The sequence below is a fragment of the Budorcas taxicolor genome, chromosome 11 (assembly GCF_023091745.1).
Source record: "Budorcas taxicolor isolate Tak-1 chromosome 11, Takin1.1, whole genome shotgun sequence".
Classification (NCBI taxonomy): Eukaryota; Metazoa; Chordata; class Mammalia; order Artiodactyla; family Bovidae; genus Budorcas; species Budorcas taxicolor.
Window position 1 is genome coordinate 52339543 of NC_068920.1, and position 15344 is coordinate 52354886.

The 15344-nt window shown below is 44.1% G+C and overlaps 1 protein-coding gene across 1 annotated transcript; it reads left to right on the forward strand.

Annotated features, from left to right (window-relative positions):
- Positions 1–853: 853 nt before the first annotated feature.
- On the forward strand, positions 854–9197 carry LOC128056812 (HLA class II histocompatibility antigen, DO beta chain). Its single transcript, XM_052649619.1, has 6 exons — positions 854–974; positions 6946–7215; positions 7667–7948; positions 8592–8702; positions 8973–9004; positions 9162–9197. Exons 1-6 carry the CDS (start codon positions 884–886, stop codon positions 9195–9197), a joined length of 822 nt encoding a protein of 273 aa, XP_052505579.1. The 5' UTR covers positions 854–883.
- The last annotated feature ends 6147 nt before the right edge of the window (positions 9198–15344 follow it).

Genomic DNA, 15344 nt, shown 5'->3' on the forward strand with positions numbered 1-15344 from the left:
AACATGGTTTCAAATCTACCTGTATTAGCTTAAGAAGTTTAACATTTAGATTCACTATCCATGCTTATGTGTTATTTTCGCTGTTATTATAAATATAAATCCATGAGAGCTATTGTCTCCCAGATATACACCAAACCCTTTTCGTATTTTAAAAATTTTATTGGAGTATAGTTGATTTACAATGTTGTGTTAATTACTGCTGTACAGCAAAGTGAATCATATACACATATCCACACTCTCTCTTTTTATCCTTTTAAACACTTTTTTGCATCATTTTATTCTTTCGAGAAGCTTCTCTCCATGTTTGTTTTTTCCTCCCTCTCCTGGTTTATAGGAAATCCTCCTCTCCAGATAATTCTCAGTCTCTTCCATTTTTTTTCTAATTGCCCTTTCCCTGAGTCCTCATAAGGCCCATGCCTTGGAATACTGTCCGCTGTTGTCTTCGTTTAGATGCTCTCTGTTGACAGTGTCAGTCACCGCATCATCATGGAGATCTACTGGCTACAACAGGCCAGGGATGGTGCTGGATGATGATACAAAGATCCATGGTGAACAATCTGCCTAGTCGTCCTGAGACCACATACCCTGTAGAGTAGTTTTTCTTTTTTCTCCTAGTCCAGTTTCCAAGTCCCTGAACTGCAGTCAGTGATTCTGCAGGTGAAAAATTCTGGAGTGGTATCACATGACTTTATGAAGGCATCCTACCCAGCACCTAATGACACTAAGCTCCTCTAGCTTGATTGGTTATCTGGATGAGGAGTTTCCAATCCTGGGGTAGACAGAAAGACATCTCTGCTCTGCATGAATATTTGACTGAGTGTGTGTGGCCAAGCCCCGTTCTAAAGAGGTGGAGATTTTCCTGTCTTGTTTGCTTTCTTCCAGAATGAGTCCTATCTGGGTTCCCTGGGTCGTGGCCTTCTCATCCACGGTTCTCAGGCTGGATGCTTCTATGACTCAAGGCAGAGATTCTCCAGGTAAGAACATAGTGATTTCTTTCAGGTATAAAGGCACACATTGACACGAGGGAGAGAGGCCTTTCCCTACAGGTCCAGGTTCCAGTCCAGACAGGAAGCAGCTCTGGCTTCAGAGAATCTTTCTCAGAGAAAAGCTTTCCCTCCCGCTTTACCACATGAAATGGAGCGGCGGGGAAAGGGACTTCCTGTCCCAGAACCACTGATTCAACAAAAGGGCGACATATTGCTTGCTCAGGGTCCTTATGGTATTGATGGCCATCTGGAGAACTGTGAAAAATTGAGGCAGGCTGAAAACTGCCACTGTCTTTCAGCCAGGAGTTTGATGATTGTGACTCGTTTTATTTGTGACTGTTTCTTTATGCATGTATGGACTTCACTGCGTCATTTGACGTTTTTAAGCCTCTGTAACATGGTCAGATTGTACCAAGCAATTTGACAAACAGGAGAAATTGAATGTGTGATGCCCATCCTCAGATTGCCAGGTACATATGCTTACTGGTATTTGTCTAGCTGAGAAGTTAAGCTATGCAAACATGAAATGACAGGACATTCCGAAAACATATTTATCAGAAGAAAACAGGATACAACATTCTTAAAACAGAACCCCTTTAAATGCCAGTCGTTAAACACAAAAGAGGAACAAAACCCTAGGGTTGGGGAGGGTGGGTGTGAGGAGATCATTGTTCTTGGAGAACAGAAACCTCTCTGAGCTTATAATTTCTGTTAAACAACAACAACAACACACACACACACACACACACACACACACACACGATCAGTAAGACCTAAACTCTGACACAGATCTGACAGAAAAATAATTATTTTTCTAATTTAGACTGTAAGATGAAAGAGGGAATTGGAGATTAGAGACTCATCTGAGTTTGAGATCAGTCTGGCTGGCCCAGGAAGGATGTTGCCCTCCTGACACTCAGCCCAGTAGTTCCTCTGCACTTCGACACGAAAGCAGGTCTGCATCTGAGATCAGGACCACCCTTCACATCTCAGCCGAAATGCCATTTCTTCCGGGAGATCGTTCCTGGTTCATCTGCACTACTAACCCATTTGAAAATCCTTTTACGTGGTTCTCAAGTGCACAGAGTGGAGTTCTCTCTCTCAGCGAGCTCACAGCGCCTTGTCATCACTCGCTTCTCTCTGTCCTCTCTCCCTCCCTTCCATTCCGTGTCTGCTGTGGCTTTAAGTGTCAGGGTGGCTTTAGAAAAGACGCAGCAGTTTTCTGTGTGCATTTAAAATATTAGTAAATGGCATTATGTGCTGAATTGCATTCTGCTTTTTAAAAAAGTTTAATTTTTTAAAATTAATTTTTATTGGTGTATAGTTGCTCTACAATGTTGTGTCTGTTTCTACTGTAGAGCAAGGTGGATCAGCTGTACACACACATGTATCCCCTTTTTTTTTGGATTTCCTTCCCAGTTACGTCACTGCAGAGCACTGAGTAGAGTTCCTGGTGCTCTACAGTGCTGCTGCTAAGTCACTTCAGTCGTGTCCGACTCCGTGCGACCCCAGAGACAGCAGCCCAGCAGGCTCCTCTGTCCCTGGGATTTTCCAGGCAAGAACACTGGAGTGGGGTGCCATTGCCTTCTCCAGTGCATGAAAGGAAAAGGGAAAGTGAAGTCATTTGGTCATGTCCCACTCTTAGGGACCCCATGGACTGCAGCCCACTAGGCTCCTCCGTCCATGGGATTTTCCAGGCAAGAGTACCGGAGTGGGGTGCCATTGCTCCACAGTAGGTTATCATTTGTTGTCTATTTTATACATAGTATCAATAGTGTCTATACATCAATCCCAACCTCCCAGTTTGACACCCCCCCCACCTCCCATTCCCTACTTATCCATACATTTGTTTGTTACGTCTGTGTCTTTATTTCTGCTTCGCAAACAAGGTCATTTATACCATGTTTTTTTAGATTCCACAGACATGCATCAATATTTGATATTTGCTTTTCTCTTTCTGACTTATTTCACTCTATATGACAGTCTCTGGGTCCATCCGCATCTCTACAAATGACCCCATCTTGTTCTTTTCTGTGGCTGAGTAATGCTCCACCGTGCATGAGAGCCACATCTGCTCCCTCACATTCTGCTTCTTTTCTTACTTGACCCAAATGCTTTTGAGCTCTACCTTGGTGGTGGTGTGCGGGAACTGAAGCCCCATCTTTAGTGATGGGGAAGCAGGTCAGGAAGGGGAAGTGTCTGTTTCTATGAGACACCAGTAGATGCAGAACCAGAACCCCAGTCAACCGAGACCTAGCCCTCGGCCACACACCAGTTTCTCTCTTAAAATCACCCATATCTTCAAGTTTAAGACAGCTGTCATTATCTTAGTCTGTTTGGACTGCTATGACAAATACCACAGATTCGGTGGCTTATAAACAACAGACATTGATTTCTCAAAGTTCTGGAGGCTGAGGAGTCCAAGATCAAGACTCCAGCCTGGTTGTGTCCTGGGAAAGGCCGTCATCCTAGTTTGGAGCTGATGCCTTCTCTGTGTCCTGACGTGGCGGAAGGGGCTGGGGCGCTCTCTGGAGCCTCTTCCCTAGGGGCGCTAATCCCATTCATCAAGAGCTCACACTCTCAACTGGGGTCCTTCCCCAGAAACCACCAACTAATACCATCATCCTTGGGATTTCAACATATGAATTTACCATAGTAAACAGTCACACTTTTTCTCACCTATGAAGACTGATTAAATAACTTTGGAAAATTAAAACTGTTCTGGAGAACATGAACCATTTAGAAATGAGGTACAGTGTATGAAAGTTAATACAGAGCTCAAACTAATCACTACCAATACTAGTAACGTACTTTGAAAGTAGAAGATCATAATGGAGAATGGGTTTGATTTTTATTTTTCTACTTATTTAAATTTATTTTTATTGAAGTATGGTTGAATTACATGTTGTGTTAATTACCGCTGTATGGCAAAGGGACTCAGTTATATGTGTGTATATATATATATAATGTACATTCTGTTTCATATTCTTTTCCATTATGGTTTCTCACAGAATATTGAAGGATTTAGATTTTGTTTTTGATTTGGAGTTTCAAAAATAATTTTTAAAATTTGTTTAGTTACTTTGAAGCGCTTGGTCTTCATTGCTGCGTGGGCTCCTCTCCAGTCGGGACAGGCAGGGGGCACTCTCGAGTCGCTGTGCATGGGTTTCTCGCCGCAGGACTTCTCTCACTGCAGAGCACGGGCCCCGGGGCGTGCGGGCTGCCCTAGTTGTGGCTCCGGGGCGCTCGAGCACAGCAGGCTCAGTAGTCCGGGCCCACGGACTTTGTTGCTCTGCGGCAGGTGGCATCTTCCTGGATCAGGGATCGAACTCGTGTCTCCTGCATTTCTAGGCGGATTTTTTTTTTTTTTTAAACCACGGAGCCTCTAGGGAATCCTTGGATTTGGATTTTTTAATTCATTCTCAGTAGAAATGCTTAATATTAAAGGCTCCAGAGAAGGTTTAAGTTAAGCTTATATTCCTTATCACCATGTTATTACAACCACTAGAACTGTACATATAGGGCCAATGATGGTGATGATGATGATAAAGGCGTATTCAAACCAGGGATTTATATTATTTTGCCCAAAGTTGATAGAGGTAATGAGATCATTACTTTACTAGAGCCAAGAGAGGGGATGAGGTCTCTGAGTAACCATGTACAGGAAAAGGCACAGGAGAAAATTCTTGAGAAAACCTATTTAAGTGGAAAGCAGAAAGGAAATTTCTACTACTGTGAATCTGCTCTGCATTCGTTTTTGTTTTTTTTTTTCACCTCACCTCCATCTTCCTTTCATTTTACTCCAGAAGGAATATATAGAATGAAGCTACTAATGGCAAGAAAATTGAGCTATTCCATACAGGGATGGTTGGTTTTGACTTGATAATAAGGAGAATTAAAAGTCTGGGCTTCTGGAAGCCTGGGTTGGAGACACTTAGCACTTTGTCTGGCAAAACACAAACAGTCTATAAATATTGGTCAAATGAATGTATATTTGTTGAATGAATGTTCGTGTCCCTGGACTCATTTTGACTTGCTTCTTTGGGTGACATGTCTCCTATTTGGCTGGCCTGATAGGCTGGACCTCAGGCTTCTTTCAAAGAAGAAAGAATGTTCTTTTTTTAAAAAAAAATATTGGAGTATAGTTAATTTATAATGTTGTATTTGTTTCAGGTGAACAGCAAAGTGAATCAGTTATACATACACATACATCCACTCTTTTCATTATTATTCCCCCCCCCACCCCCAGTATAGGCCATTACAGAGTATTGAGTAGAGTTCTGTACGCTATACAGCAGGTCCTTGCTGTTAGCTATTTTATATACAGTGGTATATATATGTCATTTCTGATCTCCCAATTTATCCCTCCCCTCCTTATGCCTGGCGACCATAAGTTTGTTTTCTATATCTGTACTCTATTTCTGTTGTGTAGGTAAGTTCATTTGTATGCCTTTTATTTCTGATTCCACATTTAAACAATACCATATGATATTTGCCTTTGACTTACTTCACTTAAATGCTAATCTCTAGGTCCATCCATGTTGCTGCAAATGGTGTTATTTCATTCTTTTTTATGGCTGAGTAATCTTCCAGATGTTCAAGCTGGTTTAGAAAATGCAGAGGAACCACAGATCAAATTGCCAACATCTGCTGGATCATCAAAAAAGCAAGAGAGTTTCAGAAAAACATCTATTTCTGCTTTATTGACTATGCCAAAGCCTTTGACTGTGTGGATCACAATAAACTATGGAAAATTCAGAAGGAGATGGGACTACCAGACCACTTGACCTGCCTCTTGAGAAACCTGTGTGCAGGTCAGGAAGCAACAGTTAGAACTGAACATGGAACAACAGACTGGTTCCAAATAGGAAAAGGAGTACATCAAGGCTGTATATTGTCACCCTGCTTATTTAACTTATATGCAGAGCACATCATGAGAAATACTGGGCTGGAGGAAGCACAAGCTGGAATCAAGATTGCCGGGAGAAATATCAATAACCTCAGCAATGCAGATGACACCACCCTTATGGCAGAAAGTGAAGAAGAACTAAAGAGCCTCTTGATGAAAGTGAAAGAGGAGAGTGAAAAAGTTGGCTTAAAGCTCAACATTCAGAAAATGAAGATCATGGCATCTGGTCCCATCACTTCATGGCAGATAGATGGGGAAACAGTGAAAACAGTGACAGACTTTATTTTTTTGGGCTCCAAAATGACTGCAGATGGTGATTGCAGCCATGAAATTAAAAGATGCTTACTCCTTGAAAGGAAAGTTATGACCAACCTGGGCAGCATATTAAAAATCAGAGACATTACTTTGTCCACAAAGGTCCATCTAGTCAAGGCTATGGTTTTTCCAGTAGTCATGTATGGATGTAAGAGTTGGACTATAAAGAAAGTTAAGTGCCAAAGACTTGATGCTTTTTAACTATGATGTTGGAGAAGACTCTTGAGAGTCCCTTAGACTGCAAGGAGATCCAACCAGTCCATCCTAAAGGAGATCAGTCCTGGGTGTTCATTGGAAGGACTGATGCTGAAGCTGAAACTCCAATACTTTGGCCACCTGATGCAAAGAGCTGACACATTTGTAAAGACCCTGATGCTGGGAAAGATTGAGGGCAGGAGGAGAAGGGGACGACAGAGGATGAGATGGCATCACCGACTCAATGGATATGAGTTTGGGTGGACTCTGGCAGTTGGTGATGGACAGGACACAACTAAGTGACTGAACTGAACTGAACTGAACTGCATATTCCATTGTATATGTGTACCACTTCTTTTTTAAAGAATAGATGTCTGTTTGCTAAGAGGAACCAGGGTGTGGCCCAGATGAGCAGAGGCTACTTTGTCAGATTTACTGAGGTCAAAGCCCTCCTCTCCAATCCATATGGTCCATTGTAATATACCAGGTAGGGGTTTCCTAAAGATGGGGGCTGGTTCATAGTCTTTTTTGGTTTTCCAGAAGATTTTGTGACCCAGGCAAAGGCTGACTGTTACTTCACCAATGGGACAGAAAAGGTGCGGTTTGTGGTCAGATTCATCTTCAACCTGGAGGAGTATGCACGTTTTGACAGCGACTTGGGAATGTTTGTGGCCTTGACGGAGCTGGGGAAGCCCGATGCTGAGCTGTGGAACAATCGGCCGGACATACTGGCGAGGAGTAGAGCCTCTGTGGACATGCTTTGCAGACGCAACTACAAGCTGGGTGCACCCTTCACTGTGGGGAGGAGAGGTGAGGTGGGAGTTGGGGTCTCCTAGGTGGGAGCCTGGGCGTGGCTCTTCTTCCTTGTCCTGGGCAGTTTCCTGCTTCAGGATATCTATCCATCAGGGTCAGGTGCAGGGGAGACTATATATGATCTGTCCCCAGTTGTGACTCACTCACTGTCCTCAGGGGTCAGGTCACTGTGGTCTTGGCCCCAGATACCAGTTCTCGGCGCCTTTGAGGGCTAGTGTCTTCCTGAACACGAGGAAAATTGTGGGTGTGTCTGATAAAGCCCACATCCTCCTTGTGGACACTGACATTTCCAGTGTCTGAGTCCTGGGGGTGAGCTTTCCCCACATTTCTGGTTGCCAGGTGGGTGATCTTGGGAAGAGACTCAGGGCAGAGACAGCCCCTACAGGCACTCCGGTGTTGGCTTTGTGGATTTCCTTCACCACCTCTCATTTTTTCTCTCTCCTCCTAGTGCAACCAGAGGTGACAGTGTATCCGGAGAAGACCCCAGCCCTGCAGCACCGCAATCTGCTGCTTTGCTTGGTGACAGGTTTCTACCCAGGGGACATCAAGGTCACCTGGTTCCGGAATGGGCAGGAACAAAGAGAGGGGGTCATGTCCACCGGCCTCATCAGGAATGGAGACTGGACCTTTCAGACGACGGTGATGCTGCCCATGACGCCTGAGCTTGGAGAGGTCTACACCTGCCTTGTTGACCATCCCAGCTTGCCGAGCCCTGTTTCTGTGGAGTGGAGTGAGAACCAGCTTGTACTTTCTGAACCCAGCTCGGGTTGATCACCCTAGACAGGGCCTGTGTTATCTTCCTATTCACCTTGGCCACAGCCCTAGTTCCTCCCTCTGATCTGAAGGAGTCATAGAAATTGGGTTCGTTGGGCTGGGGTGGAGAAAAATCATGGCAGATAGCTACCCTTGGATCTTCCAAGAAATAAGGAGGTCTAATCACCTTGTCACTCACTTCTGGTTTTGGGAACTTGTGTCCTCTGGTACTTTGGCCTTAACATTTAGGGGGGCATTCTTATTGGCCATCAGAATCATTAACAGAAACTCCATGAGTACAAACCTTGGACCCAAAGATGTATTCTTTCTCTGGACAGCATTGTATTGCTGTCCAGCACAGACCCTGGGATTTCAGGAGAAAATGTTAGTCACTGTCATGTTTGACTCTTTGGGACTCCATGGACTGTAGCAGCCAGGCTTCTCTGTCCATGGTATTTCCCAGACAAGATTACTGGAGTGGGTAGCCATGCCCTCCTCCAGGGGATTTTCCCGACTCAGGGATTGAACTGGGGTCTTCTGCATTGCAGGTGGATGGAGTTTCAGAAAGGAGCACCAAATATTGGGAGCTTTTGGCCAACTTTGAGACCTGTTTCCCTTAGGAGCTCAGTCTGAATATTCTTGGAGAAAGATGCTGAGTGGAGCTGCAGCCTTCCTGGTCGGGCTAGTCTTCTTTCTGGTGGGAATTGCCATCCACATCAGGGCCCGGAAAGGTAATAAGTTTTGAGGAGCACCCTGCTACCTAACCGCCCGCCCCCAGCTTCTCCCACTTTCCACTTTTCCTAACGTCTAAGATGTGTGACAGGGGAAGGTTGACCAAACTTCTCAGGGATCACTGGGATAATCTTTTCTGAAGCCAGAAACATTCCAGGGGTTAATTGGAGACGGAGTTCTGATGTTGTGGGTCATCTCCCACCACTCAGGATAATCACTTTTGATCCTAACTGATGCATTCTATTTCTTCCTTCTTTTTTTAATTCCAGGACGTGTGGAGACTCCGTTGCTTGGCAATGAGGTAATGTCTCCTTCCTTATCTTTGGGTCCCAGATCAGTCACCCAGCCTTTGGCAGAGGGAGGGATAAGATGTAAGTGGCTCTGGCTGGGTGTGCTGTCTGCTGAGTCCTTGCCCAGGAGGGTGGGGATCTCAAGAGACTTTATCGCTCTCCCTGCAGGTCCCAAGAGCAGCGCTTCCACCACAGCCGCACTAGGTTCTAATTGATGCTTCTCCCTGGGAGCCTGAAGACCCATCAGGTGGCCTTGGACCAAGTGAAGGACGCTGTGAGGTCAATGTTCGGGATGACTCATTCTGTGAGACCTTGGAAGAGTCCTGAACTAACTCTGGAGTGCTGTGTTCTGAGATCACGCATCTCTCACCCTCCTGCCCTTTGTCCCCCTCCTTGTCTACACAAGTCCTCATTCCCAAGGACAGTGCCCAGAAATTCCCCCAAGACCTAGCTCCTTCCAGCCCCAAATGGTTTACTTTTCTGTGGTCCAGCCCTAGCCCTCTGAGTCGTGGTCTTCAACTTTGTCTCCTCCAAATGCAGCCTTGCAGTCTTCAGAAGACAAGTGTTCAGATAGTCACTGCTTCCTTTTCATTGCTTTTTTGTTTGTTTTTGGCTGTACTGTGAGGGCTGCGGGATCTTAAGTGCTGCCACCAGGGATCAAACCTGTGCCCTCTACAGTGGGAGTGAAGAATCATGACCCCTGGACCCCTGGAGAAGTCCCCTTTCATTGATTTTTAAAGTTTTTTTTTTCCTTTAAAATAAAACTGAGGTACCAACAACCATGTAAAATGTGTTATTTAATACATGACTTAAGGTAAAACCCTTGTAATCAACACCCAGTTCAAGAACTAGAACTTTTCCAGCCACTGCAGAAGTCTCTCTGCTGTGGGCCGATCAAAGCTCCTCCTCCCTCTTCTTAAAGGGGATTATGTTTGCCAACTATTATACACAGGATGGAGGAATACAAAGGTCTTACTCTTTAGGACAGGGAACTATATTCAGTATCCTGGGATAAACAATAATGGAAAAGAATATGAAAAATAATGTATGTATGTATATGTACATATATATATGTACAAATGAATCACTTGGCTGTGCAGCAGAAATTAACACAATGTTGTATATCAACTATAACTCAATAAAATTTGCAAAAGTAATCATGGGACTTCCCTGGTGGTCCAGTGGCTAAGACTCTGCTCCCACGGCAGGGGCCTGGATTCAAGCCCTGGTCGGGGAACTAGATCCCACATACCGCGACTAAGTTTGCACACCACAACTGAACAAGATCCTGTGAACCACAGCTAAGACCCATCGCAGACAAACAAATAAATAAATATTTTAAAAGAGTAAATTAAATTAAAGAAGTAATCATATCTGGACTGTTATATCAACTACCTTAAAAAATTTCTTGGTGGTCTGTTTACTCAAGTATAAATTTTTGGACACCCTAGCTTAGGTGTCTCTTTAAAAATTTAAATTTCTTTATCTTTAACCGGATAATTGCTTTATAATATTGTGTTGGTTTCTGCCATACATCAGCATGAACCAGCCATGAATATAGGTATGTCCCCTCCTGCATGAACCTCCCTCCCACCCCCCACCCCATCCCAGCTCTCTAGGGGGTCACAGAGCTCTGCTTTGAGCTCCCGGGTCATACAGCAGATACCCCGGCTCTCTAATCTTACACAGGGCAATGCGCGTGCTTCAGCACTGCTGCCTCAGCTCATCCTGCCCTCTCCTCCCCGCTCTGTGTCTGTCCTCTGTGTCTGCGTCTGCATTGCTGCCCTGCAAACAGGGTTCATCAGTGCCATGAGAACGGATGGCTCTAGATTCCATATATATATACGTTAATACATGATGTTTGTCTTTCTCTTTCTGACTTACTTAACTTTGTATAATAAGCTCTAGGTTCACCTATCTTATTAGAACCAGTCAAATGTACTCCTTTTAATTTAGTTGCCGTTTATGTTTATTCACACTTACAAGTTTCTCCTGCAGCCCTGTCTGCTCCTTATGATTAGCACAGTGGCGTTTCTGAGCTACTGGCCCACACAGCTCTCTGCAGTCTAGATTTGTGGATTGAGACGCCCGGCGCCGTTTGCCATGTGCCTCTGTCCTCCGCAGCTCTCGCAAATCAGCATCTGCTTGAAGAGGTTGGATTATACTTAGATGTCATTCCTCTGAAACGTCCATAGGTGGTGCTGTGACCTCACCATGAGACACACACCCTGCTTGTCTCCGTGAAGTTAGTAACCATTGCCTGGGTCAATTAACTCCCTGGGAAATGCAGAAATGAGCATGCTACTGGAGTTGGTGATGGACAGGGAGGCCTGACGTGCTGCAGTCCATGGGGTCCCAAAGAGTCGGACTCGTCGGAGAGACTGAACTGAATGTAGATAGGGGATGAGCTAATTCTATCATCCCTTCTTCATTTACATGCATTGTTGCTTCTGTAAAGAGATCCTTCCCTTCACTGAGGAGTGGTTTGCCACATGGTACTGCGGAAAGAAAAGATCAAAGTTGAATTCTTTCCCTTGATTTACTAGTGTTCAAATTACAGTGTTTTTTGTAGTCTCATAAACTCTAGGAGAAGGCGATGGCACCCCACTCCAGTACTCTTGCCTGGAAAATCCCAGGGATGAAGGAGCCTGGTGGGCTGCAGTCCATGGGGTCGTGAAGAGTGGGACATGACTGAGCGACTTCACTTTCACTTTCCACTTTCACTTTTCACTTTCATGCATTGGAGAAGGAAACGGCAACCCACTCCAGTGTTCTTGCCTGGAGAATCCCAGGGACGGGGGAGCCTGTTGGGCTGCCGTCTGTGGGGTTGTGCAGAGTCGGACACGACTGAAGCGACTTAGCAGCAAACTCAAGGATTTTAACGGTGACCTCTTAGGATTGGGCTCCAGAGTGTGCTTGGGAGGGGAAGGTAATAAGGTGAGAGAAGCAGTCACAGGTCTTACGTGGGTGGGCTTTTGGGGACAGAACAATCTCAACCGTAGCATCCTCGGCAAACCAGGGATGAGCTGAAAGAAGAGTAGGTTTCACTCAGGTGAAACCTAGGTCCAGGTCTAGGTCCAGGTGAGGGCAAAGGTCACAATGCCAGATTAACCATCAAATAAAATTTCCATTGAGAAAAGTTCAGAAATGTAATCATCTTTTTTTTTTTACTCGAATATGTTTATTTATTTATTTTAATTTTTAAAATTATTTATTTTAATTGGAGGCTAATTACTTTACAATATTGTATTGGTTTTGCCATACATCAACACGAATCCGCCACGGATGTACACGTGTTCCCCATCCTGAACCCTCTTCCCTCCTCCCTCCCCGTACCATCGCTCTAGGTCATCCCAGTGCACCAGCCCTAAGCATCCTGTATCCTGCATCGAACCTGGACTGGCGATTCATTTCATATATGATATTATACATGTTTCAATGCCATTCTCCCAAATCATCCCACCCTCTCCCTCTCCCACAGAGTCCAAAATACTGTTCTATACATCTGTGTCTCTTTTGCTGTCTCGCATACAGGGTTATTGTTACCATCTTTCTAAATTCCATATACATGTGTTAGTATACTGTATTGGTGTTTTTCTTTCTGGCTTACTTCACTCTGTATAATGGGCTCCAGTTTCATCCACCTCATTAGAACTGATTCAAATGTATTCTTTTCAATGGCTGAGTAATACTCCATTGTGTATATGTACCACAGCTTTCTTATCCATTCATCTGCTGATGGACATCTAGGTTGCTTCCATGTCCTGGCTATTATAAACAGTGCTGCAGTGAACATTGGGGTACACGTGTCTCTTTCAATTCTGGTTTCCTCGGTGTGTATATCCAGCAGTGGGATTGCTGGGTCATAAGGCAGTTCTATTTGCAGTGTTTTAAGGAATCTCCACACCATTCTCCATAGTGGCTGTACTAGTTTGCATTCCCACCAACAGTGTAAGAGGGTTCCCTTTTCTCCACACCCTCTCCAGCATTTATTGCTTGTAGACTTTTGGATAGCAGTCATTCTGACTGGGATGAAATGGTACCTCATTGTGGTTTTGATTCACATTTCTCTGATAGTGAGTGATGTTGAGCATCTTTTTATGTGTTTGTTAGCCATCTGTATGTCTTCTTTGGAGAAATGTCTGTTTAGTTCTTTGGCCCATTTTTTGATTGGGTTGTTTATTTTTCTAGAATTGAGCTGCAGGAGTTGCTTGCATATTTTTGAGATTAGTTCTTTGTCCATTGCTTCATTTGCTATTATTTTCTCCCATTCTGAAGGCTGTCTTTTCACCTTGCTTATAGTTTCCTTAGTTGTGCAGAAGCTTTTAATTTTAATTAGGTCCCATTTGTTTATTTTTGCTTTTATTTCCAATGTAATCATCTTAAACCCGAGTTGCCTTTGCTTAGGCAACAATGGGCCACTGCTCTGAAAATGTGATGCGGTACTCCTACAGCCAGATGGTGATCGTGGTGGAATTTAAGTTGGTTTTCTCCAAGTTCAAGAAATGCAACAAGGCAAAATGAGCTAATAAAACCTCAGGACAAGAGGTTTGCACCATCTACGTTAGGCCACCGGTGCCTGCTTGAATAACGGAGGGTGCCCCGCCTTGGGCTCCCTCTGGTGTGGGTCTTAGAAGCCAGGGCAAGTAAGTAGATGTGGTGAGCCTCCGCTCTCCAGATGGGAATTCAGCCTGAAGAGGAGAGGGAGGGAGAGGGAGAAAGAGAGAGAGAGAGAGTCGACATGGGGGGAGCCAGATTTCCAAGAAACCAGTTCAAGAAGCTGGTCTGAGAAACTGGTCCATCCTTTATTGTCCGGAAAGGCTTTTTATACTTTTAGTTGTACATAGAGATCAATGGATAATACAAAGTTATTCAGCGTCAGCAGCCCTGACTCTTATTGAGACCAGGCTTTTACTAGGCATACCTAGCTGTATACACAAGTCTTAGGTGATTTACATCATCTTCTGGCCAGAAGGCCAATTAACATTTTACGGCCCTTTTCTGATAAGGGTCTGTCAACCAGAAAACTTATTTGTCTTAATAGTGTGATCTTCCCAAAGTCTGGTGCCACTCTCAGAAAGCACTAAATAAAGTTACATTCTTACATAGCAAGGACACAACAATTTATAACAAAAAAAGAGGAGTACAGTGATTTATAACAAAGAGAAAATTAATTAACTCAAAAGTCTAGTGTTGCTAACATCAAAACTACTATATTCCTTTTTCTATATCCCAATTGCATTGATTAATATCCTTCAGGTGCCTAAAAGATAAAGAATATGGAGGCCTGGAAACAGTCATTGACTCAACAATGAAACCCGTCACCAATATAATTTTTAGTTTTCAGAAAAGTCTCTGTATCTTTAAGATGCTTTAAGCTTCATGCCTCTCGCAGTTGGGGGGCCATAAACAATTCACAAGTGTAGTTAAACCTGTCAGGCAAGTTAGAGAACCATCGGAGGGATTTGAGCTGAAACATTCTTTTCATATGCAGAAGACTAATCGGAGCTCTAAGTTAACTTTTTCCAGAGAAAGGTGATGGGGGACAGCCCCTGTTAATGTCAGAAGAGTGGAAAGCACAGTAAAATTAGGCAGGCAAACTCTAGTTTTTGGGGGTAGATGCTCAGGAAAATCCAGGGGGAACCCCTGAAGCCAGATCACGCCTTTGCGTATGTCAGGCTTCCTTCCTCATGATCTTTGCCACAGGCGGGATTCCTCACGCTGGCTCCCAGCATGAGGAGGCCTTACAAATAGCTGTGAATAGAAGAGAAGTGAAAGGCAAAGGAGAAAAGGAAAGATATAAGCATCTGAGTGCAGAGTTCCAAAAAATAGCAAGGAGAGATAAGAAAGCCTGCCTCAGTGATCAGTGCAAAAAAACAGAGGAAAATGATAGAATGGGAAAGACTAGAGATCTCTTCAAGAAAATTAGAGATACCAAGGGAACATTTCATGCAAAGATGGGCAATAAAGGACAGAAATGGTATGGACCTAACAGAAGTGGAAGATATTAAGAAGAGGTGGCAAGAATACACAGAAGAACTGTACAAAAAAGATTTTCACGACCCAGATAATCATGATGGTGTGATCACTCACCTGGAGCCAGACATCCTGGAATGAGAAGTCAAGTGGGCCTTAGAAAGCATCACTATGAACAAAGCTAGTGGAGGTGATGGAATTCCAGTTGAACTATTTCAAATCCTAGAAGATGATGCTATGAAAGTTGCTGCACTCAATATGCCAGCAAATTTGGAAAACTCAGCAGTGGCCATAGGACTGGAAAAGGTCAGTTTTCATTCCAATCCCAAAGAAAGGCAATGCCAAAGAATGCTCAAACTATCGCACAATTGCACT